At 42.0% G+C, this 27,212-nt stretch overlaps 2 protein-coding genes and 1 non-coding gene across 3 annotated transcripts in view; 1 reads left to right on the forward strand and 2 right to left on the reverse strand.

Annotated features, from left to right (window-relative positions):
• Nucleotides 1-20,787, forward strand: part of CACNB2 (calcium voltage-gated channel auxiliary subunit beta 2) — a 416,941-nt gene extending 396,154 nt beyond the window's left edge. The window contains exons 11-14 of the mRNA XM_052650516.1: nucleotides 16,167-16,318; nucleotides 18,080-18,175; nucleotides 19,206-19,391; nucleotides 20,302-20,787. Of these exons, the coding sequence (XP_052506476.1) occupies nucleotides 16,167-16,318; nucleotides 18,080-18,175; nucleotides 19,206-19,391; nucleotides 20,302-20,787 (920 nt within the window). The remainder of the gene's footprint in view (nucleotides 1-16,166; nucleotides 16,319-18,079; nucleotides 18,176-19,205; nucleotides 19,392-20,301) is intronic.
• On the reverse strand, nucleotides 13,019-13,125 carry LOC128058950 (U6 spliceosomal RNA). Its single transcript, XR_008200545.1, has one exon. It is a non-coding gene; the product is annotated as a U6 spliceosomal RNA (small nuclear RNA).
• A 5,661-nt stretch (nucleotides 20,788-26,448) lies between the features above and the next one.
• NSUN6 (NOP2/Sun RNA methyltransferase 6) overlaps nucleotides 26,449-27,212 on the reverse strand; it is an 84,439-nt gene continuing 83,675 nt past the window's right edge. Inside the window, exon 11 of the mRNA XM_052651112.1 lies at nucleotides 26,449-26,664. Within this exon, the coding sequence (XP_052507072.1) occupies nucleotides 26,449-26,664 (216 nt within the window). The remainder of the gene's footprint in view (nucleotides 26,665-27,212) is intronic.

Here is a 27,212-nt window from a genome sequence, read left to right on the forward strand (position 1 = left end):
ATGTCTTGGCTGTTGTAAGCAGTGCTGCAATGAATATTGAGGTGCACGTATTCTTTTGTACCATGTTTATCTCCACATGTGTGTCCAGGAACGGGATTGCAGGGTCATATGGTAGCTCTGTTATGAGTTCTTAAAGGAACCTCCTTGCTGTTCTCCATAGTGGCTGCACCAATTTACATTCCCACCAACAGTGTAGGAGGGTTCCCTTCTCTCCACACCCTCTACAGCATTTATTGTTTGTGGGTTTTTGATGATAGCCATTTTGACTGGTGTGAGTTGATACTTCATTTTAGTTTTGATTTGCATTACTCTCATAATGACTAATTGCCGGGGTCCAGCCCCAGTGGATCCAGGGTGATTCGAAGCGGGGACGGCATAGGCGAGGAAAAAATTTATTTATTTATAAATATAAGATTAGATTAGGAAGAAATAGTGTCGCAGGAAAATTAAGTGGAGAAAAGAGGCTGAATAACTTGGTTTACGTGGAAAGCCAATAAAGTTCCAGACAAGGAACCTGCACCATCTACATTAGGCCGCCAGCATCCTCTTGAATAGCGGGGGGTGCCCCACCTTGGGCTCCCTCTCGCGTGGATCTTAGAAGCTGGGGCAAGTAAGTAGACATGGCAAGCCTCCACGCCCCAGATGGGAATTCAGCCAGAAATTAGAGTAAAGAGAAGACACGGGGGAAACCAGTCCTTCCAATGACTGGCCCCCCCTCTATTGTCCTTCAAGGCCTTTTATACTTTTGATTATACATAGAGATCAATGGGTAATACAAAGTTATGCAGCGTTAGCAGCCTAGACTCTTATCAAAACCAGGCTTTTCTCTCTGCATACCTGTCTTAGGTAATTTATATCATCTTCCGGCCAAAAGGGCCAATTAACATTTTACAGCCTTTTTTTCTGATAAGGGTTTGTCAACCAGGAGACTTATCTGTGTTGTTCTTCCCAAAGTCTGGTGCCACTCTCAGAAAGCACTAAAGTTACATTCTTACATAGCAAAGATACAGCAACTTATAACAAGTAAAAGGAGTACAGTGATTTATAACAAAAGTAATTAACTCAAAAGTCTAGTGTTGCTAACATCAAAACTATTATATATCTTTTTCCATATCCCATTTACATTGATTAACATCCTCCCAGGTGCCTAAAAGATAAAGAATATGGAGGCTTGGCAGCAATCATTGAGTCAACAGTGAAATCCGTCACCAGTATGATTTTTAGCTCTTTAGAAAAGGCTCTGTATCTTTAAGATGTTTTAAGCTTTGTGCCTCTCGTGGTTGGGGGGCTGTAAGCAATTCACAAGCTGTAAGAGGTCCAGCTGTTAGGCAAGCTAGAGAGTTATCAGAGGGGGTTTGAACTGAAACGTCCCTTTTAAATGCAGAAGACTAAAGCCCTGAGTTAACTTTTTCCAGAGAGTGTCAGAAGAGTGGAAAAGTACAATACAAGAAGGCAGGCATATTCTTATTTTGAGGGGTACATGCTCAGGAGATACCAGTGGGAAAACCTGAGGCCTGACTCGCCTTGCCCATCAGGCCTCTGCCATATGACCTTGTGGGATTCCTCACGCTGGCTCCCGGCAACTAATGTTGAGCATCTTTTCATGTGCCTCTTGGCCATCTTTATGTCTTCCTTAGAGAAATGTCTATTTAGGGCTTCTGCCCATTTTTTGCCCAAATCATTAACTCTTAAGCCAGCTTTTTGAGACTTAGGGAGGTCTGGGAGACTAAAGCAAAAAAGTCTTTTATTTCAAAGGACAAGGACTCAGGGACTTGGATATGGTGTCATTTCATCTAAACCCAAAAAGAGAGAGAGAGAGGAATGATACTAGCTACCTTGTGGAATTACTGGAAAGAGTAAACATAGTACGACTTCCATAAATGATGGCTATAACCCCAAATCCCTTCATACTCGGGTTATATCAGTAATTATATCAGTATCAGCATTTTCGTTTCATTTGTAAAAACAATTTGGAGATTTTAGTTAACACATCTGCAGGTTTGTGTTCGAATCCTGTTTATTATCAAGTACTAATTTGATCAAATGAAATGGCTTTGGCAACTATTCCATCTATTTGGCATTAATGGCTGCTACACATGTAACTTACTATTAGGGTTTTTTTTTATATTTATTTACTTGGTTGCACTGGGTCTTAGTTATGGCATGAGGAATCTTCAGTCTTCATTTTGGCATGCAAAATCTTTTAGCTGCAGCATGGAAATTCTTAGTGCAGCACGTGGGATCTTGTTCTTGGATCAGGGATCGAACCCGGGCCCCCTGTGTTGAGGGCTTCTGTCTGTATCTTCCCCATGAAACGAGTAGGGTGAGCATGAGGACACAGATGTGAAGGACAGCACATCTTCCCGCTCATGTTTCACAGGGAAGATATGGACAGAAGCTACTAGATGTGGCTGCAGACAGTTAACACTCGTGTCAGTGGTTGATGAGTCCTGGAAAAAGACACAGGCCAACAGGTGGAGAGTAGGCCGAGGACGAGGGTATGATTTTATGTGAGGAAGTCAGGAGAGGCCTCTCCGAGGAGGTGACCTTTTAGCAGAATCATTTGTGTTATGAATTCTTTATCCTGGCAGCTACCCGAGAGAAGAGAGAAGTTCTGGGCAGAGCGGGGGAGTAGGTGCAAAGGTCCTGAGGCAGAAGCATGTCCAGTGGGCTGAAGAGGGAGCAGGACAGCCGGTATGACTGGAGTGGAATGATGAGGGTGTGAGATCAGAGAGGTGGTGGAGGGCCGGACTGGGTCGCACTCTCAGGCCTTTAACTGTGGATGTGATAGGAAGAGGCATGGAAGCAGAGGGGTGGCACAAGGTGACTAACATTCCAGGAGGATCTCTGATGGCAAATGTGGAGAAGGGAAAAGCAACAGACAGGAGAGAGGTGAGAGGGAAATTAGGATTCTGTTGTTCTGCCGAAGCAGCTTCAGAGAGAAATAGTGCATTCTGTAGATGAGTAGGTACGTACTGAAACCGGCGCCTCTACAAGCTGATGGGATACAGAGAACAGACTAGTTACCAGTGGGAAGAGGGCAGAGGGTGGAGGCAAGATTAGGGGAGGAGATTGAGGTGCAAACTATTAGGTATAAAATAAGCTACAAGGATGTATTGTACAACATGGGAAACAGAGCTAACATTCAAATATTCATTTACTGGGCTGCACTGGGTCTTAGCTGTGGCACACTGGATATTCAGTCTTGGTTATGGCATGCAGGATCCTTACTTGTAACATGTGGGATCTGATTCCCTGACCAGGGATCAAACCCAGGCCCCCTGCATTGGGAGCATGGAGTCTTAGTCACTGGACTTCCAGGCAAGTCCTTAGAGCCAGTATTTTATAACTACAAATGGAATATAATCTTGAATCACCCTGTTGTACATCCGTGCACCTTATATAATGCGGAAATTGTCCTAGAGTTTTCTCCTTCATGTTCCCCATCTCTTTGCAACCCCATGGTAAAGAATCTGCCTGCAATGCAGGAGACCCAGGTTCGATCCCTGGGTCAGGAAGATGCCCTGGAGAAGGGAATGGCTACCCATTCCCGTATTCTGGCCTGGAGAATCCCACGGACAGAAGAGCCTGGCAGGCTACAGTCCATGGGGTCGCCAAGAGTCAGACACGACTAAGCAGCTGACACTTCCACTTCACTTTCACTTTTCACAGCAACTATACTGCGATTTTTTTTAAGTGGTGCCTTTAGAAGTATCCCTTCAGCAGAGTTGGGTTGTGGCAAGACTTGGACAGGAGGTCACCTAGGGGACTTGTCATCCATCATTCAGGTTAGAGAATAAGAGAAGCTGTAAATTAGTGACAGAGGGAAGGAGAAGACTGGCAGGAATCCAGAGGTGAGAGTCAGGATTTCTCTACTGGATGGAGAACATGAAGGAGAAAACCCCAGGATGATTTCTGCGTATTTGCTTTGAGGAAGATGGTATTATTCTGGGGATAAGGGGCTCAGGATGAGGAAGTCACAGAGGGCAGGGATCTGGGGAGGGGGTGAAAAATGACAGCTCCATTTGTGCACATGTTGGATTTGTAATACTGTGGAACATCCAGATATCCAGCAGGAAGCTGTGCACACGAAGCTGGAACTTCCAGAGAGGGCGGGGCTTAACACACAGTGGACTCTCAACATTCACAGGTGTCATAGTCTATGAAGTCACAGCAAATACTGAATTCGTGAATTCAGGGGAAATGCAGGGTTAGGTTCCTGCAAGCCCCTGGTCCCCACATTTTCATCCACTGACCTGCACATCACCTGGTTGCATCATTTTTCTATTTAAAGACTCCTTACTGGATAACCCTGGGTTCGATCCCTGGGTTAGGAAGATCCTGTGGAGAAGGGAATGGCAACCCACTCCTGTACTCTTGCCTAGAAAATTCCACGGACAGAGGAGCCTTGTAGGCTACAGTCCATGGGGTCGCAAAGAGTCGGACACAACTTAGTGACTTCACTTCACTTCACTTTTACTGGATAATCCTAAGTTCGATCCCTGGGTTGGGAAGGTCCTCTGGAGAGGGAATGGCAACCCACTCCAGTATTCTTGACTGGAGAATTCCATGGACAGAGGAGCCTGGTGGGCTACAGTCCATGGGATTGCAAAGAGTCAGACACAACTGAGCAACTAACACAGACACACATTATTTGATAGATACTGTTGATCCCCTAAACATGTAACTCACAACTACCAGCTCTACAAATCATGCCTGGATTAAGCTTATCAAAGATTTTTCTCCGTAAGAAATACTTTAGCCTTCTTGCCTTTAGAAACACTAGACAGTACTTCAACCCTACACATGGAGGCTGTTTTAAAAGGCACAAAAACAAGAAGAATGTGATACATCATAAGAGGAACACGTATTTACAGCATGAGAGGTGAAACCGGAGGGCACAGCTTCAGCTTGTGTGACTGCAGCTGAGAATGTGGCTGTTGGGGGCTCCAGTGTCCTGAGCGCCTGCAAAAGCCTCTCTTTAAAAAATGTTTTTAATATTTATTTACTTATGTGGCTGCATCGAGTCTTAGTTGTGACATGGGATGTCTGGTTGCAACATGTGGGATCTAGTTCCCTGACCAGGGGTCGAACCCGGGCCCGCACCTGCATGGGGAGCACAGAGGGACAGGAAACCATGGGAAAGATGGATCCCACTGAGGAGTGAGAAGGGTTCATGTCCCACATGCTACAGAAAGGTCAGAAAAGACAAGGTTGGCCAAATGCATTGACCTTGCTGACCGGGAATGTCCATCCTTAGACAGGTTTGTTTCTGCTCAAACAAAGCAGGGGGATTCAGAGGGCAGAGTCCTTAGACCATGTGGAAGGTGGCCTGGGGCCAGAGCCCACCCTGAGGATGGGTGGGAATCCACCCAGGCACACAGGTCATCTGGTCACCTAGGAAACGCAACGTGCACGTGCGCTGTCTGTAGTTTTGAAAGAAGGGGAGTATGTTATGTGTGTTTTGTCTTTAATTCTTTATAAGTACAAGGATTTTTAGTTTTTCCTAGGGTAGAGCAAGGAATAGGTGATTTTACAGAGAAAAAATTTAGTGGTAGGAGAATGATCAGAGGATTTCCCCCTCCCCCCACCAATAAAACATGTTGAATAATACGTTATGGGTTTGATGTGGAGCCTATAGGAAAGATTCTTATTTTGTACAAAACTGGCCCTTTAGTACTCCAGGTATGTAACTATATATACATGTGTAGACACTCGTGAAGATTGTGCATAGTTCTAAATGCTGCCATTTCTTCTGATTTGTAAATGTCGCCATCTTTATTTAATTCTTCTTGCTTTTCTTAGATCTTTCCGATTCTTCTTACTGATTTTAACCTGGCAATTATTTAGTCTTTGTATCCATTTCCCATCTCTAAAATGGTGATACTACCAAGATACCTACTAGGATTATTGTGAGAAGCACATGAAGTAGTTTGTGGCATGTAGTAGATCAGTTAATGGTGGCTGCTGTTATTAGTAGTCTTATTTCTAATTTTTTAAACAGTGCATAGTTTATATAATTCTTTTACTCATTAAAGTATATAAGATATTAATTTAGATCTGATAGAAGAAATATATCCTAGAACTGAAAATTTTAGTAAGTAGTAAGTACATAGCCAGCATGTGCTCAGTCATATCTGAGTCCCTGCGACCCCATGGAATGTAGCCCTGGCCAGGCTCCTCTGTCCATAAATTTTCCAGGCAAGAATACTGGAGTGGGTTGCCATTTCCTACTCCAGGGATCGAACCCACAAATCTCACATCTCCTGCACTGGCAGGCAGATTCTTTACCAACTGCCCCACCTGGGAAGCCCAGTAAGTAAATAGACAAATTAAAAAACAAACCAATTTCTATGTAGCACATTCTTCTCAGTCTGCACAATGGGTTCTCTGTAATGTTGCCTTTTTTTTTTTTTAAGAATATTAGCATTTCAAAGATCTAGGTCAAATTAAATCAGTGCCAATGTTGTAGTGCTTGTGAAACAGCTGGAGACTGTATGCTAGAGGAAAGTTTGGGGCCAGAGAGGATGCCTAAGAATTTTTTTCAAGCATTATTTATTATCCTGGAAGTGCTTTGAGCCCAAGGGCAGGTAGGGCTGAATGCAGGGGGTGGGGGTAGTTTATATTAAAAGCATCTCTTTCTTGTATACACTTAGTAAAAACTAAATTTGAGAAAACTGACCTAAAACTTAATAGATGAGATCAACTGCAGCAATTATTTAGGAAAGGATGAACAATCCAGTACATTGAAGATATGATGTAATAGGTAAAAATTTACTTTATACTTGAGCTTTTCGAAAACCTTCATTACATAAACAAAAGTATAGTATGTTGCATTTGGAATTGATTATATCAATATGCCACCGTATGGCATGAAGGAAAAAACCATAAAAATTTTGCAGCTTTATGTACATCATCAGATTTTCAGAGTGGTATAGGGCTTCTTTGCATGTATGGATGTCTTTATATGGGCTCATAAAAGTTCTCACTTTTTTTCTCAGTAGTAATATTGGTCAGGCATCATAAGTTAAAATGTGTATTAGCTGTGCACACAAATATGCACTTCTATACCTTATAGAAGTAAAAACACCATTTGAATTGAAATAGTAAAAGATCCTGTAATACAGTTATTTGCCAATTCCAAATCCAAACTTTAATAAATAATAAACTTAGATAATTAACTATTGCTTTATAAAATAATTCACCTTAGTGTCTTTAACCCGCCCAAGTTTATACTGTCTGTAACTGTGGTTTGGTTTTATCCCAAGTAGTTTTCTAGGAACAAGTCAATTTAGGAGAATATGCTACATCTTTGCACACATTTATACACAACTGTGCTTCACTGTCACACAAGAGCAAACACTGTACTGAAAGTAGGAAAATACAAGCAAATAAGAGAGTAAAGGAAGTGAAGCTAGATGTAGTTCAGTTCAGTTGAGTCGCTCAGTCGTGTCCAACTCTGCGACCCCATGAATCGCAGCACGCCAGGCCTCCCTGTCCATCACCAACTCCCAGAGTCCACCCAAACTCATGTCCATTGAGTCAGTGATGCCATCCAACCGTCTTATCCTCTGTCACCCCCTTCTCCTCCTGCCCTCAATCTTTCCCAGCATCAGGGTCTTTTCAAATGAGTCAGCTCTTTGCATCAGGTGGCCAAAGTATTGGAGTTTCAGCTTCAACATCAGTCCCTCCAATAAACACCCAGGACTGATCTCCTTTAGGATGGACTGGTTGGATCTCCTTGCAGTCCAAGGGACTCTCAAGAGTCTTCTCCAACACCACAGTTCAAAAGCATCAATTCTTTGGCGCTCAGCTTTCTTTATAGTTCAACTCTCACATCCATACATGACCACTGGAAAAACAATAGCCTTGACTAGGCGGACCTTTGTTGACAAAGTAATGTCTCTGCTTTTTAATATGCTGTCTAGGTTGGTCATAACTTTCCTTCCAAGAAGTAAGAGTCTTTTAATTTCATGGCTGCAGTCACCATCTGCAGTGACTTTGGAGCCCAGAAAAATAGTCAGTCACTGTTTCCACTGTTTCCCCATCAGTTTGCCATGAAGTGATGGGACCAGATGCCATGATCTTAGTTTTCTGAATGTTGAGCTGTAAGCCAATTTTCTCACTCTCCTCTTTCACTTTCATCAAGAGGCTCTTTAGTTCCTCTTCACTTTCTGCCATAAGGGTGGTGTCATCTGCATATCTGAGGTTATTGACACTTCTCCCGGCAATCTTGATTCCAGCTTGTGCTTCCTCCAGCCCAGCGATTCTCATGATGTCCTCTGCATATAAGTTAAATAAGCAGGGTGACAATATACAGCCTTGACGCACTCCTTTTCCTATTTGGAACCAGTCTGTTGTTCCATGTCCAGTTCTAATTGTTGCTTCCTGACCTGCATAGAGGTTTCTCAAGAGGCAGGTCAGGTGGTCTGGTATTCCCATCTCTTTCAGAATTTTCCACAGTTTGTTGTGATCCACACAGTCAAAGGCTTTGGCGTAGTCAATAAAGCAGAAATAGACATTTTTCTAGATGTAGTTGGCATTTGGTTGTAGTTGGGAGGAGAGGAATTCATTCACTTTGTATATTAGCAACCAGGTGGTCAAATAAAAATGTTTACAGCTTGGTAGATGTTTTTAGCCCAGTGGAACAGTCAGCTGAGATAACTTGTTAACAGTTGGTCTCTTCCTCCTTATCCTGGTGGACCTGTTGTGTCTCTGGACTATGGTGATGGATACAGGAAACCACACATGTGATAAAACTGAATAGAACTCAGTACACATACACACACACAGATGAGTACATAAATCTCAGGCAATCTGAGTAAGACGGATAGGTTGTATTAATACTGATATCCTGGTTGTCATGTTGCACTATAGTTTTCCGGGATGTTCCCATTGAGGTATACTAGGTAATAAAGTGTGCTGGGAGCTGTCGTTTCTTACAGCTGCTATGAATGTACAGTTGTCTCAGGAGGAGCATCAGTTAAAGAGTCCCTTAACAGGGACTATGGAACTGGGGTGACACACCTGATAGTGCGTCTCGCTCACTGGTTCTCAGGTGTGGTCTCCACAACAGCATCACTACTGGGAGCATTAGTTTGGAATGAGCCTTCGCAGGCTCCTGTTAAATCAGCAACTCTGGAGGCGGGGCCCTGCAGTCTGTTTCAACAAGCCTGCCAGGTGACTCTGCTGTGCGTGCCAGGGTTTGGGAACTACCGATCTTGTCATCACTGTGCAGTGAAGGATCTAAGGACCGCAGGAAGGGAAGGGATCCGTGTGGTGTAGGTAAGGCACCAAGAAATAAAGCTAAGGCTAGACCCTGGGCATCCAGACTGCTAGTCCAGGATTCCCTCCACTGAGCAGTGCGTGATGTGATTACATTTACTTGACCATCTGCCTTCTCTTAGGAAAAAAATTTATGGGCCTAGTGATCTTCTGAATCTCACTTCCTCCCTCCTCCTGACCTAATTAATCATTACAGGCATAGCCATGTCTATATTAAGAAATTAACACTTTTTAAATTCCACAACATTGCTCTGCTGGCCCAGCTACACATCTCTCCACCCAAAGGGAGTACTTCACCTATATATAGTTTGGCTGCCAAGTTCACGATTAATGTTTTTGAAGATTAAACGAATTTTTTCTACAACAGCAGCTTCTGTCTAATGTATGTATAGTCAACTAAAAAGGCAAATATAAAGAGAAAATACATTGTATATTGTCAGATATACAGAATCTAGAAAAATGGTAGTGATGAACCTATTATTGGCAGGGCAGGAATAGAGCCAGAGACGTAGAGACTTGGGGACACAGTGGGTGAAGGAGCGGGTGGGACAGATTGAGAGAACAGCGTTGACATGCATACACTGCCATGCGTAAAACAGCCATCAGGAAGTTGCTGTACGGCACAGGGAACTCCGCGCGGTGCACTGTGACGACCGAGAGGGGTGGGATGGTGGGGCTCCAAGAGCAAGGGGTGGGAGTATACGTATAACTGATGCACACTGTCGTATAGCAGAAACCAACACAACGTTGTAAACCAATCATCCTCTAATTAAAAAGTTTTTTAAAAGGCAAATATTTGTTACATTATACATATACACAATGATTATATTTTTTCTTTGCCTTTTTAACTCATTCTTTCAACATAATTTTTGAGTGCCAGGTACATCCTAAGCACTGTCCTGAGGGAAGGAATGAAAGTAATTATGTATTATTGCCAGTCTTCCTATCAGTTCACTGCCTGTTGGAAAAGTTTTCAGTCATATCATCAAAACGCAATGTGATACGTGTTAGCAGGTTGGCACAAAGCAATACTTGACCTCTATTAAGCATTTCCTATAGGCAGGCACCAAAATAAATATTTTGCACGCTGATACACTTAGTCCTCATTTCCATTTTCCAGAAAAGAATACTTAGGGGCTCCGAGACATTAAGCCTTGTTACCCAAGGATCACACAGCTGGATTAAGAAGCCATGTTGGTGCCTGGGAAGTGGGTGCCCTGAGGCAAACCTTCCTGGGTCTGGGGAAAGCAGAGGGGGCTGAAGAGGGCTTTAACAGGTTTCCTTTCTTAGGCTAAGTAAAGAAGTTGTCAAAATGAGAAATCTGTGCTTAGCGATTATGAAATGGCATTGGAACTGCTACCACATCACTGACAATCTGCCCTGAATCCCGACAAGTTCGTGTCACGTTTTAGACTCCGCGTGTAAGGGGTGTCACAGGGTATTTGTCTCTTTCTGACTTACCTCCCTGAGCATGGTACTCTCTGGGTCCATCCGTGTTGCTGCAAACGGCGTTATTCTCTTTCTGTGGCTGAGCAAGTACTCCATTGTGTATATGCACATCTTCTTTATCCGCTCACCTGTTGACAGACATTTAGGTTGTTTCCATGTGTTGGCTATTGTGAATAGTGCTGATGTGAATATAAGGGTGCATGTATCTTTTTGAATTACAGTTTTGTGTGAATATATGCCCAGGGATGGGATTGCTGGATCATATGGCAACTCTTTTTGGAAGAACCTCTATGCTGTTTTTCATAGCATCAGCAGCAAGTTTAAATTCAGTAGGTGTAAGAGATTGGGATCTGGACAGATAAACAAGGCTTTTCAGTTTCAGAAATGAACATCAGCAGCACTGACATTTCTTTTTCGAAATAAAATTCTCAGCATGATGTACTCCGTCAAAGAAAAACCACTAGTATGGGCACATTTCTTTTGAAAGCAACATTTTGTACTTGGAAGTTAAAAGCATTTTCTTCAGAATTTATTGGTCATCTTTTTATAAGGTTTATTTACAAATATGTTGCATTGGGTTTCTAAAAAAATCTTTTTAAGTTTTTAAAGAATATCTCATTTTCCACCTTAATTTAAAAAGTGTAAGGTATCTGTGTATCTGAGAATACTAGAATATATGCATATATACACACACGTCCATGATACATATATTAAGCTATTGACATAAATAGATATTATTTTTGGATATATAATATAATGGATTATTTTATGTTTATCTGTTACCCAGATTTAACAAGTATTACATTTATACTTTTTTTTTTTACTTTATTTTACTTTACAATACTGTATTGGTTTTGCCATACATTGACATGAATCCACCACGGGTGTATACAAGCTCCCAATCCTGAATCCCCCTCCCACCTCCCACCCCATATCATCTCTCTGGATCATCCTCATGCACCAGCCCCAAGCATCCTGTATCCTGTATCGAACATAGACTGGTGACTCGTTTCTTACATGATAGTATACATGTTTCAATGCCATTCTCCCAAATCATCCCACCCTCTCCCTCTCCCTCAGAGTCCAAAAGTCCATTCTATACATCTGTGTCTCTTTTGCTGTCTCGCATACAGGGTCATCATTACCATCTTTCTAAATTCCGTATATATGTGTCAGTATACTGTATTGGTGTTTTTCTTTCTGGCTTACTTCACTCTGTATAATCGGCTCCAGTTTCATCCATCTCGTTAGAACTGATTCAAATGTATTCTTTTTAATGGCTGAGTAATACTCCATTGTGTATATGTACCACAGCTTTCTTATCCATTCATCTGCTGATGGACATCTAGGTTGTTTTCATGTCCTGGCTATTATAAACAGTGCTGCGATGAACATTGGGGTACATGTGTCTCTTTCAATTCTGGTTTCCTCGGTGTGTATGCCCAGCACTGGGATTGCTGGGTCATAAGGCAGCTCTATATGCAATTTTTTAAGGGATCTCCACACTGTTTTCTGTAGTGGCTGTACTAGTTTGCATTCCCACCAACAGTGTAGGAGGGTTCCCTTTTCTGCACACCCTCTCCAGCATTTATTGCCTGTAGACTTTTGGATCGCAGCCATTCTGACTGGCGTGAAATGGTACCTCATTGTGGTCTTGATTTGCATTTCTCTGATATTGAGCAATGTTGAGCATCTTTTCATGTGTTTGTTAGCCATCCGTATGTCTTCTTTGGAGAAATGCCTATTTAGTTCTTTGGCCCATTTTTTGATTGGGTCATTTATTTTTCTGGAGTTGAGCTGCGTAAGTTGCTTGTATATTTTTGAGATTAGTTGTTTGTCAGTTGCTTCATTTGCTATTGTTTTCTCCCATTCAGAAGGCTATCTTTTCACCTTACTTATAGTTTCCTTTGTTGTGCAGAAGCTTTTAATTTTAATTAGATCCCATTTGTTTATTTTTGCTTTTATTTCCAGTATTCTGGGAGGTGGATCATAGAGGATCCTGCTGTGATTAATGTCAGAGAGTGTTTTGCCTATGTTCTCCTCTAAGAGTTTTATAGTTTCTGGTCTTACGTTTAGATCGTTAATCCATTTTGAGTTTATTTTTGTGTGTGGTGTTAGAAAGTGATCTAGTTTCATTCTTTTACAAGTGGTTGACCAGTTTTCCCAGCACGACTTGTTAAAGAGATTGTCTTTACTCCATTGTATATTCTTGCCTCCTTTGTCGAAGATAAGGCGTCCATATGTGTGTGGATTTATCTCTGGGCTTTCTATTTTGTTCCATTGAAAAAATATGGAACGCTTCACGAATCTGCGTGTCATCCTTGCGCAGGGGCCATGCTAATCTTCTCTGTATCATTCCAATTTTAGTATATGTGCTGCCGAAGCGAGCACTTACATTTATATTCTTGCCTGGGAAAGCCCATGGACAGAGAAGCCTGGCCGGCTACAGTCCATGGGGTTGCAGAGTTGGACATGACTTGGCGACTAAACAACAAATTACATTCATAATCATTTTTTTAAATAGTGCTCAAACTTCTAAAAAACAAGTTATTTTTAAGACATGGGACTCTTGTGACTGTGTGAATAGCTGTCATTAACTGATACACAGATGAAAATCTTTGTGATCAAATTTCTTTTTTATGAAACTTAACTGACAGGTATACAACATGATTTGACACATGGATATACTGTGTAATGATCACAGAAAGATTACTTACAAGTTTACGTGGTTACAGATTTTCTTCTTGTGAGGAAAACTCTTAAGATCCACTCTCTTAGCAACTTTCAAATAGACAGTATCACTAACTCCAACTACATCCTTGGGACTTAAGTGTACTTTTGATCACCCTCTACCACCCCCTGTTATCTGTATCTATGAACTCGTTGTTTTTTTTTTCAGTTCCCCATTTCAGTAAGATTATATATTTGTCTCTTATTTCACTTGGCATAAAGCTGGTAAGGTCCATTAGTCTTGTTGCAAATGGCAGGATTGTGTGTGTGTGAGAGAGAGAGAGAGAGACTCATCTTATTCCACTGAGCGGTACTGCATACTAATTTTATATCCTGCAATTTAATTCATTTATGAGTTCTGACAGTCTTTTGGTGGAGTCTTTAGAGTTATATATATATATATATATATCTCATCATGTCAGCTACAAGAGAGTTTTACTTCCTTTCCAATTTGTATGCCTTGGTTTCGTTTCCTGCCTACTTGCTCTGGTTACGTCTTTCAATACTATGTTGAAAGAAGTGGCGGGAGTGCGCATCCTTGTGTGGTTCCTAATCTCAGAGGAAAAGCTTCTAGCATTTCCACTGAGTATGATATCAGCTGTAAACTAATCAGATTTCTTCATGGTTGTAGATTGGAACTTTACTACTGGTGATCAGTGGCTTGTGAAAACACAGAGCACAGAGAAGCAAGGTTATAATTGGAATAAAAAATTTAAGAAGCAAGAGGAGAGAGCAAATAACAGTATTAGTAATGTTTTAGAACACAGTTACAAAAGGAATGATTGAAGGAAATATATATGAACAGTATGCTGTAAGAAAGCCCAGGTACTTGTTACCTAGTTTCAACCATTTACTTTGAAGTTAACCCAAGATACTTATATTATCTGTAAATATTTCAGTATGTATTTCTAAACAGTGGAGACTCCTTTTATTTAAACCATGCCATTATCATACCTCTTTTTTTTAATATTATTTATTTGGCTACACCAGGTTTTAGTTGCCACACTCAAGATCTAGTTCCCTGACCAGGGATCAAACCTGGACTCCTGCATTGGCAGCATGGAGTTTTATCACTGGACCACCTAGGAAGTCCCTATTGTACCTTAATAATAACCCCCTGGTATCATCAGGTTGCCACTCAGCCATGTATCATTTCCCAGCTGTCATATACTAGATAGATACAAACACATACATTTTATACACACACACACACACATATATATACACAAACATTTTATTCACTTCTGCATCATAAAATATATAAATTACTATTTGTTTGAATCAGGATCCAAATAAACTTCACACATTGTGATTGGTTCTTAGGTCCTTGAATCTCTTAATCCTGTTTTCCATATATCTTTTATCTCCTTGTAATTTTTTAAAGAAACTAGGTCAGTTACCCTACTTATCCTGCAGGGTATTCAGAGACTGCATTTTGCTAATTACACTGGTGTAGTTTACACAACTGTCTGTTCTCTGTATTTCTTATAAACTGGTCTATTGAGAAGCTTAATAGGTTTTTTTTCTTTTCGCAAAACTGTGTCATGAGTGGTAACGTGACCAAATATTATTTTAAAGCTCGTGTCACTAGTGGTTTGGGGCATTTTAAAGACATCCAGGTAAACAAAAGGACTCTTAGTGGTAAGAGGCAGATGACTAGTGGCTTGCCTTTTCTGGAATAATGCACAAGTTAAAATTGTCTCCAGGAGTCTTCTGCGTGGATGCAAATGCACAAGAGGAACTAAATGGTGTCCTGTAGGTCCAGGCATCTCGTTGGAGTGGCCCTTCATGACTGCAGTGGTCACTGCAAACTACATATTATCCTTTACAGAGCTGTGATATTTAGAAACGTAGTTCCTGGCTATCTAACTTTTATCTGAATCTCAAAATTTTAGTTATTCACATTAATTACATTTCAGGTATTCCATAGCAGTGATACAGTATATATCCATCATCAGAGAAAATATTCTAGAACAGCCCTTTTAACACTCAAGAGAGACAATGGGAAATAGATGAACTGAATGAAAACACTTTGGCATTCAAGTAAATTTTGTTAATATTTTTCTGTAAGTCTGACAGATTATATATCTGAGGTGCTGCTTCCACTACATAACTGCCCTTTTAAAGCATGAATGTTACAGGACCGTCTTTTTGTTGGTGGAAAATACAAGAAGTGTGTTTCTGGCTAGGTTTGTCGTAGACATTCTGAAAATCTGTTTCCTGCTATAGTTCAGCTTGCTCATAAACATCTCTAGACTCCATACCAAGAGCTGGCATGTAAACGCGGATAAGCCCGTGCAGTGACAGGAAGGCTGCTGATGGGTGCTAGGCTTGAGTGGTCAGAAACACACACAAGGAAGAGCTCTCTCCATGTTTCTATTTTACAACATTTTAATAAAATGACTCCACGGAGTGACGTTTTAGAGCCCCCAAAACAAATAAGCACAGAGAGCCAAAAAGTTTGACTCTCATAGACATCGTGGTAAACTGGAAATAAATTCCATAACTGGTTGAGAGAGGAATTCCTAAATTCTCGAGGTGTTGTGAAGGAATGGCTCTTTGCAAACGATGCCTGTTATCAGCTCTCTTACCTGTAGACATCAACCACAGCTCACCTGCCTGAGTAACCATTTTACTTTCTCTCAGTCTGGTCTGGAAATGCTGAACTTTTAAGTAATCAAGTTCTGCTTCACCTTTTACAGCGGAAGTTCAGAGTGAAATCGAAAGGATTTTCGAACTTGCAAGAACACTGCAACTGGTGGTCCTTGATGCGGACACTATCAATCACCCAGCCCAGCTCAGTAAAACCTCTCTGGCCCCTATCATAGTGTATGTCAAGATTTCCTCTCCTAAGGTAAGCAGGGCTGTGACCGTTTGTTCCGCAGTGAAACTTTTCTAAAATGTGTCCTCACAGTCTGCTTTCAGTTACAGACGGGCTGCTGCTTTACCCATCACTAAGGATTGAAGAGAGATGTGGTAGGTGAGAAGTGTTAAGATTCATAGAAGCAGAGAGTGATGATAAGTTTCATGGCTGAGAACAGTGATTTCCAAAGTGTGGCCTGTGGATTCCTGGTGGGGGAGGCTTGGAGATACTTTCAGAGGGCCTAGAAGGCCAATTCCCTGATAATCCTCAGACATTCTCCTCCTCTTCCACTGGCCTGACCTCTGTACAGATGGTGCAAAAGAAGTGGTGGGAAATGTCTAAGCAGGAAGCAAGACCACAACAGCAATAGCAGCTGCTGCGTTCTTCCTCACCATGCACTTCCGGGTTATAAAGTTTCACTTAGTGTCCTAAGCAAAATCCCATCTAGTGCCACTTTCTTAGTGGAGTTTGAAAACATTGGATGCATTAGTTCTGGGCATGTATTTTGATAGGAGATCCTTGCTCTTGTCTAGAGGCATTACTAAAATATAAATCTATGTCCCAGACTAGGTCAGAATAAGGTGCAGATTTTTTTACTGGCAACCTTCAAGTTAGAACAGAAGATGCCTCTTTCGCCTATGATTTTAGATGGATTCTTGTGAAATGTCTGAGTATTAATACGTTAATTGTGCTAGGAATTAAGATTTTACGATCATTAACTCTTTCACAATTTCTGGTGTCCACACTAAAAATACAAAAACTGGTGATATTAGTTTTAAGAATGTATTTTATCTAAGCCAAAAATATCCTATTATTTGTTATTTTAATATTTAGTCAATAAAATGTTATTGTGGTACTTTAAAAAAAAGTTCTGATGAAGTAGCAAAATTGTTTATTAAATTTTGACTCTTCAAAAAGGTGCTACAAGTATTTTTAATATTCTACATAACAAAATGGGAGGTACACGTCAAGTTCTTCAGCTGCATACTCAAAGTCAGTTATTTGAGGACAAGTACTGGTGTGATTATTGGAGTCATCCTTTATTGGAAAGAACAAATGACATGCCATTCAAATTTCAGGACAAATCAATGGAATTTAATAGAGTAGGGTTTCAGATGTCACATGGCAGCTAATCTTTAAAAAGCTACCACTTGTTTACTGTAGTATCAAAGAAAAAATATCCACAGTTATCTGAAAAGGTTACTAAAATACTCCTCCTCTTCTGAACTATGTATCTGGAAGAGGCTGGATTTTCTTCACGTATTTCAGAGTAATGTAATGTGGCAGATTAAATGTAGAAAGAGGAAACATTGGTTATCTTCTGTGAAGTCAGGCTGTAGAGAAATTTGCAAACAATTTAGCTATTTTTATTGAAATAAGTGATATTTGTTAACATGCAACAGGTTTATTCTTAAATGAATTTCACAGTTTTAATGTTTAGTATGTAAATATTCTAGTTCACATAAAAAGCTCTTGGGATTTCTCAACAGTTTTTAAAAACATAAATCATGAGCAATAAAGTTTGAGAAGTGCTAGCCTTAAAAAAAGGTTTAGAATAATCCCCATGCTGGTGGTTTTTGAAGCTTGCAACTGAGATGTATTAATTTTCCAGATCATCTTAAATATTCTATTTTCTTGCCCAGTAAATCATGAGTGCTGTATGAAAAAAGGTCCCAGAGAAAAGAGTGAATAATGAACCTTGTTGTCTACCTGAGTACAGACACTCCTGCTTAAAAACCTCATCTTTTGCAGGTTTTACAGAGGTTAATAAAGTCTCGAGGGAAATCTCAAGCGAAGCACCTCAATGTCCAGATGGTGGCGGCAGATAAGCTAGCTCAGTGTCCTCCAGTAAGTCTCTCTGTTCAGTATAATCCACTTGAAGTCATCAGCCCCTCTTTCTGTTAACAAAAACCAGACACTAGGTAAACACTTGTCCAGAAGAGAACCCTCTCCATTAGCAGTGGGCTTCTTCCCAAAGTGGAGAACGGTCCACCTCTTGCCATGAGCACGTGTCTAGGTCATGGTCGTGGTCGTGGCTTGCAAACGGCTACAGTGTGTTCCGTGGGGATGTTGCTTTGTTAACATTTCCATAGTATCCTAAATGAAACACGACTGTTGTTTCAGAACTTTGGTCGGAAAGATCGATCTATTTGGGGTTGGTTTATTGTTCACTTCTAATCTGGGAGCAAGTTGCTGGCTCTTTATCACCATCTATGAAACTGATCTGAAACCATGTAGACAGCAATTTCCAAACCAGTCAGTAAGCAGATTCTGACACCTGAACCCATTCCTACCTTGAATCCATGTTGTGCATACTATGCTTTGGGACACTATGCTTCTGGGTTTTGTTTTGGCTTCTTTTTTTAATGAGAGGATAATTACAATGTTGTGTTAGTTTCCACTGTACAGCAAAGTGAACCAGCTATATGTACGCATATGTTGCCTACCTGCTAGGTTGTTTTGGCTTCCTCATGTCCTTCCTTTGCCGCAGCTATTTCCAAGATTCAGCTTTTCACAGTCTCTATGTCGAAAACAGACTTCGTCCTATACTGTTTGGCTTATAGTCTTATTTTCTTTTTTACATCTCTCTTCTAATGTAGGGTCAATTCCTTTTTTTCACTATTAGCAAATTTTCTATCATGCCCTTAACAACTTATTACACCTGTCCACTTCCTAGTCATTGATACCAGTGATCCACGTGTGTCAGTCAACACTGACCCGAGGAGGACCGATGCTTGTAAGCTAACTCTAGAGGACAGTGTGTGGAGGAGTCAGGCAGCAAGAGCAGAGACCCGGGGGCTCCCTGCTTTCTCCTCTGAGGTGGCGGGGAGGTTGGGGGCTGGTGTCAGGGTGCCATCTGTAATGTCTGCCCCTGCAGGAGCTGTTTGATGTGATCCTGGATGAGAACCAGCTCGAGGATGCCTGTGAACACCTGGCCGACTACCTGGAGGCCTACTGGAAGGCCACCCACCCTCCCAGCAGCAGTCTCCCCAACCCCCTTCTCAGCCGCACTTTAGCCACCTCCACCCTGCCCGTCAGCCCCACGCTAGCCTCCAACTCACAGGTAAGCGGAGCCCTCATCCATGCCCAGGGTGCCAATGCAGCATTTGTTCCCATCGGGCAGCTCTCTCCTGAGTGAGCTGTGTGCCTGTAAGAAAAGCAGTGTAAGCAGCATCCTGTGAATGTAGATCCCCTCTCCCCATATTCTTTTTTAATTGGTGTAGAGTTGCTTTACAGGGTTGTATGGGTTTCTTCCTACAAGGAAGTGGAACAGCTATATGTCTATCAGCTCTATCCCCTTCCTCTTGGACTGCCCTCCCACCATCCCCCTGTCTAGGTTACCACAGACCACTAACTCTATTAAGACAGGAAAAGAGGAGAAACTTTCTACAGGCTGGCAGCACAGACTGTGGACTCAAGACTGCCTGGGTTCAAATTCCTCCCAGGCATCTAATGGCACCAACCTCATGGGGCTCTCCTAAGGGTTGCATCTCATGACCCTTCATAGATGAGCATGGAGGGTTGTATTAATAATTTAATATATGTGACTATCTTATGCTAGTGCTGGTCTCATTAAGTGCCATTTAAGCATCTGACTTTTTATCATTTTTTTTTTTCCTTAAGGCCAACATTCCCAGAATTTATCTTCCCACCTATATCTGAGCAGAGGTGTGGCTCAGTATATACCCATGTGTAGACAGATCTCAGGAATTTGTATCTGTATTTGAACCACAAGAGAACATATGAAAGAAATCCCTCCTTCCGTCATCTAAAAGAAAAAAATAAAAGTTACTCTGTTCAGAGTCTCTAAAAGGCTGAAATGAAATCTAACCCAGCTTGCTTGCTTAATTCTTTTGGTAACATCCAGTAGCATTTACATTACACTGGACGTGATGTTAATTTGTAAGGGACTGGACTTAAAAGGACTTCCCTTTGTGACGAGGGTTCTACTGCATTTGCTCCTCTGTCTCCAGAGTTCTCAAGGGGATCAGAGGATGGATCGCGGGGCTCCGGCCCGCTCTGCTTCCCAAGCTGAAGAAGAACCTTGCCCAGAACCGGTCAAGAAAGCCCAGCATCGTTCCTCCACCCAGCACCACAACCATCGCAGTGGCACCAGCCGAGGCCTCTCCAGGCAAGAGACCCTGGACTCGGAGACGCAGGAGAGTCGCGACTCCGCCTACGTGGAGCCCAAGGAAGAGTACTCGCACGAACACGCAGACCACTATGCCCCCCACCGTGACCACAACCACCGAGAGGAGCCCCACGGGGGTGGTGAGCACAGACACAGAGAGACGCGGCACCGCTCCAGGGACCCGGACCGAGAGCAGGACCACGAGTGCCACAGGCAGCGGAGCCGCCACAAATCCAAGGATCGCTACTGTGACAAGGATGGGGAAGGGGCGTCCCGCAGACGGAACGAAGCTGCGGACTGGAACAGGGATGTTTACATCCGCCAATGACTTTTCTGCCCTTTTGTGTGTTTTTTTTTTTTTTAAGTCTTGTATACCCACCACCCGCCCAAATCGATCTTGGGGGGAAGGGGGTCTACATTGCAATCATATGTGATTTGTCTTGTATATTTTGTACTGCTGTTGCTTGGATAGCAACAGCATGAAATAGAGTATTAATACACTTTTTTTTTTTCTTTTGTAAGTGCTCTCTCAATTGGCCTGGAAAGGCTGCAGGCCTCTGGTTGTCTACGGAACCTTGAACCCCATCTGGGGTAGCTGCCACTCGAACAAATCTGTTGCCGTCTGAGTGGCATTGGTATTTTAAGAGCATAGCTGATGTTTTCGAAAATGTGGTTGATGTATCCAGTGGGCCAGAACTGGCCCAGATAAAAAGTGGAGTTTCCTGATTCTTGCCGATTTTTTAATATGTAGGCAGTTGATTTGCATATTCATCCATGGACCACTGTTTCTTGCTTGTACCTCCGGCTGACTAAATTTGGGGACAGATTCAGTCTTGCCTTACACAAAGGGGATCATAAAGTCAGAATCTATTTTCTATGTACTAGTATTGTGTACTGTATAGACAGTTTGTAAATGTTATTTCTGCAAACACCTTCTTACGATAATTATATATATTATATATAATATATATATATATCAGTTTGATCACACTATTTTAGAGTCTTAATGCCAAGTCAGCAGACCTGCTTTATGAATTACAGGGACTAGAAAAGCCCACCTTCAGGAAATTTGTAATAGCATCAACTCAATGCCCATCCCCGTTCACTAGAGTCTGTACATACTGTAAATATGTGTGGCTGCTTGACTTGAAAAGGTTTGATTTCTGAATGTTTCACCATCCTTGTAAGTTTATCATTTCTGACCATAAATTATGGGAAATATATAACCAAACTCCAAGGGTTGTTCTACTCCGTGCAGTTCACACTGATTGTGACGACCACGTCCTGCGTAGCTAGTGTCTGAGGTCACAGCACTGGAGTCTAGGAGCTGGAACCTGTGTGCGTGTGGGTCTGGGGGTGAGCATGTGCAAGCAAGTGGAGGGTCTGAGTGTGGAAGACGCAAGAAGCATCCAGCCTGGGCCACCGGCGCACACCCACCTGGCTCTGCCATTCACTCTGCTGCTGCAGGAGCCGCCAGGGCGTAGCGGGGAGCTCGCTGCCAAAGGGGACTCGCTCAGAGAGCTCCCACCTGCTGGCTCCTTGGTCGTGCCCCTGGAGAGGAAAAATACGGGCCGCTTTTAACTGTGAGTGTTCCACTGGAAATGTCCGATCTCTCGTGTGTTCGAGTGTCTGTTGTAGGGAGAAACGTTTACACAGCTTGTAGAATAATTTCAAGGGAAAATCAGAGACCCTGATTCCTCCCACCCCACTGGCTGTTCCCCTCTTATCTCCTCCATCCGTCGCCTCCCGTTCCATCCCCACCTCCCCCACCCACTCCGACACTTTCACTGTCCGTCAAAACCTAGAAGTGCTTCTTATAACCAAAGTTTCTGCTCTTCAGAAGAAATCAGGGCAAAATGAGGTGACTTGAAGTGAACAAAGATGCTGAGGTTTTCCTGCGTGGGACACCTGCCCCGAAGGGGAAGCCAGAAGATGCTGAGCCTGGTGTCAGGGACACGCTGGCGGCAGCCCGCGAGGTGGCTGTCACGCTGAGGCTGAAACCTGCTGTCTCTCTACGTGTCCATCGGTCCAGTAATGCCTGGACAGGTAAGACAGTATTAGGTGTGCACGGACCTGGCACTTGAAGTCTGTTCCTGGAAAACTCCTATGATTGCCTACCTTCAGACCTGGACATTAAAAATTCTTATTTTGTTATATAAGTTAGGCTATTTTTATTTCGCTTCTTTGGTTATTCCAGGTTCTTGCCAAATATTCTTGGACCTTTACAAGTAAAACTGTTTCATGTTTAATTCCTTATTTTCCTCCCCCAAAGAAAACTCAAGAGTTATAAAAATGAATTATACATATAGTGTTTTATCAGATAATAGAGGAACCATTTCCCTCAATCTGTTAATTAGCTCTGTACTCATACCTTTATTGAATATAAGAACACTAGTCATAATATATAAATTTTCAATGTAAATTAGTCACATCATTGGGAAACCATGTTCTAATTAAAGTTACTTTTATAAAATACTTCCGGTCAGCTTTCCATCACGGTAAGATGTCCACTAATCATCGGCCCCCAACCTTTCCTATTCAAGGTTACATCCCAGTTCATGACTTTGGAATATTTAAAATCTTGAGGTATAACTGGTATGTATCTTTTTTGCTGCTACCATTAATCCCTTTCAAAGAACTACATTAACGGATTCCATTTTTAAAAATTTTGTACCTGGACCCTTCATTTCTCACTTTACTGTGAAACACATTAGTCCAAATCAGAGTGATCCTCAGAAACCTCTACTGTAGGACTGACATAAGCGCATCTGTCTGTGAAGACTGTGTAGCGGGTGCATGTGTGAACGGTGTGTACGAAAAATGTAAATGAAGAAACAATCCCAAGGACAGTGGGATATTTACTGACTTGTAGAATGTAAAATTCTAAGTCTTTTCACACAGCAAAGGTTTCAGCTTAACCAACTCGGTTGTAGAATCATGATTTTTGTAGTTAACCTAGAAAATGCTGGAAATGTTCTGAATAGTTCTGTGGTTTTTTTTTTTCCTTGTCAAACCCATTTTGGTTTTTCCTCTGCTCTCTCCTGCTCATTTAAGTTACTGTTACAAAAAGGTGCTGCTAAATGTAGGCCATCTTAGTTATCCTGTACTTTGGGACAATGCCACATTTGAACATGGTCTGCTCTGCATTCATGTTAAACCTTCACTGTCAGCTACACCAAACTGTTCAACAAGCCTGGTTTAAAGTCATTCGTATCAAACAAATAAAGAGCTGGCTTCTGCACTGTTTACTATTAGTAGTATTAATTGCCATTTCAGGAGTGATTCTTGCAGTTGAAAATATGCTAAACACTTCCCTGCACTTCCCTCTTGTGGCTCATCTTCCAGGGGTGGGGAGGTCATGGTATGCAGTCCCCTCCCCATGACAGCTAACAAGTGCCAGCTTCCAGGAGGTCAAAGGTCTCCGGGGGTCTGAGCACAGCAACGTCAACTTCCTCTCACCTTCATCCTTACATGTTCAGCAATTCTTGCCTCTGATGTTGAATTTTATTTTGTCCCTTTTAAACGGATCCATCATCAGATCTTCATTTTAATTCCTCGCCCTTGGCTCAATGACATGATGCTGCTGGTCCAATCTTGTTAACAGGTCAAGAGTCACTCTGGTGGAGACAACAGGTAATTAGATGTCTCTGGGTCAGTGGCTGAATTGTGGCTAAGTTACGTTTTTAAGTATTTGTACTTTACTACTTAAAATGTGATACACGATTTTGAAGTAAAATGTACTCACTGTGGAATTAAAATGCTTCTGTTTCCAAAATAACTATGACAACATTAAATATGTTTAAAAAAGGTATTCGTTCTCCTCCGCACTCCCCTTTCTTCCGTCTATCATGTTTTTTCTTAAATGTCTGCATTCCTTAAGATTTAATGTGCTTTGTGTTCCAATTTGGTTTTCTTTTTTCTTTTTAAAGAAACCCCTGGAAAATGTCTGTTAAAGGAACAAACGTTAATCCTATTTCTTATCTGTCATTACTATTTTCAATATGCAAATATTTTTCTTCTGTTTTGCCTGTACTGGTTATACTTTGGTGTTTGCTGGTATTAATCAAAACTTAGCATGTTTGCTACGAGGCTCCTTCCCGACCATTTCCATCCCAGCCTAGCACCTAAGGTTCTGCAGAGAGCAAGAGAAGGGATGGACTTTCGGTGTTTTAAAATCACGTTGAAAGTTCCAGGGGCATGCCGAGCCCTGGAAACAGAAGGACACAGGTCAGCAGTGTTTCCCTTTAGACATGACAATTGCTGGGTATGAGGCAGAATGAGGGATGGAAAGAAGTCAGTTACATAGTGAATCTTAGGGCACTTGGTGTGGTTTTTTCCCTCCTTCAGTAAGGGTGTAACGGTGATCTGCTCGGAAGCTGTACAGAAAGGGCAAGGTTCCTGCCTACCTGGGGGCAGGGGTCAAGGACATGCCTCGTTTCCCAGGGTGATGTGTCAAGCGCTGTGACAGGAGGAGTCAGAGGTCCAAGGGGTGCAGACAGCCCAGCTGCAGGGAAGAGTGTGAAGAAAGGCTTGCTCAGAGCAGAGGCCTCTGAAGATCTCACCTGATCCGAGACCTTGCATTCTTCACTACACAAGAGTTTCGAGAAATTCCTAATGTAGACCCTTTGTTGTTGTTTAGTTGCTAAGTCATGTCCAACTCTTTTGCAACCCCATGAACTGTAGCCTGCCAGGCTCCTCTATCCATGGAATCTCCCAGGCAAGAATACTGAAGTGGGTTGCCTGATTTCCTTCTCGACGAGATCTTCCCAACCCAGGGATCAAACCTGCATCTCCTGCATTGGCAGGCAGATTCTTTACCACTGAGCCACCAGCGAAGCCCAGTGGAGACCTGTGAAGGGGCAGAGGGAAAAAAACTATTAGGCAATTGTTTCCAACTATCCACTTAAAATGCCCAAAGGCTCAGGAATTTTGAGGTGATTCAAATTAACAAAACAGATACATTTAACATGACATGAGACACCTTTTAACCAATGGTGGGTACTTTAATAGATCTTACCTAAAAAGCATGCGGGATGAAGCGAGCCCACAGTTACAGTCGTTTTACAAAGGCAGTCCACGTATACTGGCCACTATGGGAGATGTCTGGTCACCTCTGTGGTTTGGGTGATTTCAGATTTGATGGTGAAGTGGTCTTGTTTTATCTTGATCTATCCTAGTCACAGCTGCATGGTCTGGGGTTGGTGGTCTAAGGAGTTGGCAGGAAAACACTGGCCGCTTCCCAGCTCTCACAAGACGGTTTTCTCTTTCTCACCAATCATACCTCTAATAATCTGTATATTCCATTAGATGATAAAAGGTACCCAAATTCTATAATAGTCTCATTTCTAATCTACAGAGTTAAAATTCATTTTAGTTTTTAGTTTAAAACATGAAGGAAAAAGAAAACACAATGAAGGGTGACTGTCATTTAGGAGTGATGCAGAACTCATCTGAAAGAGGGGTTGATAAATAGCAAACAGAAGAACAAGTAAAATCCTCAGCTCAGTTCCTGGCACATGATAAGTAAGTTACGGACTACACACCCTGAATTCTGAAGGAACTCATCCTTAGGAGCTCAGTAACAGAAAACATGTTTTATAACCAAATTAAATACTGCTCATTTTATTCCTTTTGTGAAATCCACTCATTTTACCATTAAAAATGACTTGCATTCTTTACAAATTAAAACAAAGACCCCAAATGAAAATACATTCCAGACACCTCCTTTTGTTTATACTCTGCTAAATCCATAAAGGAAAAATTTTCTTAAAAACGCAAAGTATAATCTCAACACACACCCTAATCCCATCCCAACCCTCCAGTTTCTTTCTCTGTGAAGCAGAGTCTCTTGAACTGGTAGAAGAGCTGGCAGCCTTTTCTGTTTCTCCAGCAACCACAACATCAATCACATGGTTTGATGAGAGTTTGGTTTAAAAAATAATAATAATAACCACATGGCACACGTTTGGAATCATTTCTAAAGATCCTCCTACTGTGCACTTTTGCATTTTACAAATTTTGCTATGAAAAAACCTATACAATCTTTATTTGCCAGCCAAACCAGGTCTTCTATGCTGGCGTCTCTCAGAGAACCAATGTCACGGTCCAGTGACCACATTGCAGAGGGATCGAATCGCTGCAGCCGTTTCAACTGTTCAGGTGACAGGCCAGCTCCCAGCATCCCTTCTCCTCCCACCTGTGGGTCCTGCTCGGAAGAACAATAAACACAGATGAACATCCTTGTGTTAGTAAGAGTGCCTGTGCACCATTCATGTTAAAAGAGAAACTAGCCCACCACCAATTCCAGAAACTGAAAAGTCAATACCTGTGTGTGTGTGTGTGAGAGAGAGAAGTGGACATGCTGCTTTTCTGTGTAATAAAGTAGGATAATGGTAAGAGCAGTCACTTGATGACTGAACTCCTAGGGTGGGCTTTATGCTCATCAAGGACCACAACATGCAGAAGGCCTGAGCACCAGTCAGCAACACATGGATTCCAGGTGCAGCTCTGCCACCTCTCAGCTGTGTGACTTTAGAACAGGAACTTGCCTGTTTCCTCATCTACCAAACAGATAAAATACTCAGTTCTGAGGCTTAAATAAATAAGGTGATATCATGCCTGACATACAGTGGGCACTCAGTAAGTGAAACATCATTATCAGTAACATCACGAGATGAAAATTCAGCTTTATTTGTCAGACCCTCCCAAAGCTGACAGAAGGCATCTGACAGGAGGCCTCTCTCTGGCCCATAC

Source organism: Budorcas taxicolor, chromosome 13, assembly GCF_023091745.1.
Source record: "Budorcas taxicolor isolate Tak-1 chromosome 13, Takin1.1, whole genome shotgun sequence".
Lineage (NCBI taxonomy): Eukaryota > Metazoa > Chordata > Mammalia > Artiodactyla > Bovidae > Budorcas > Budorcas taxicolor.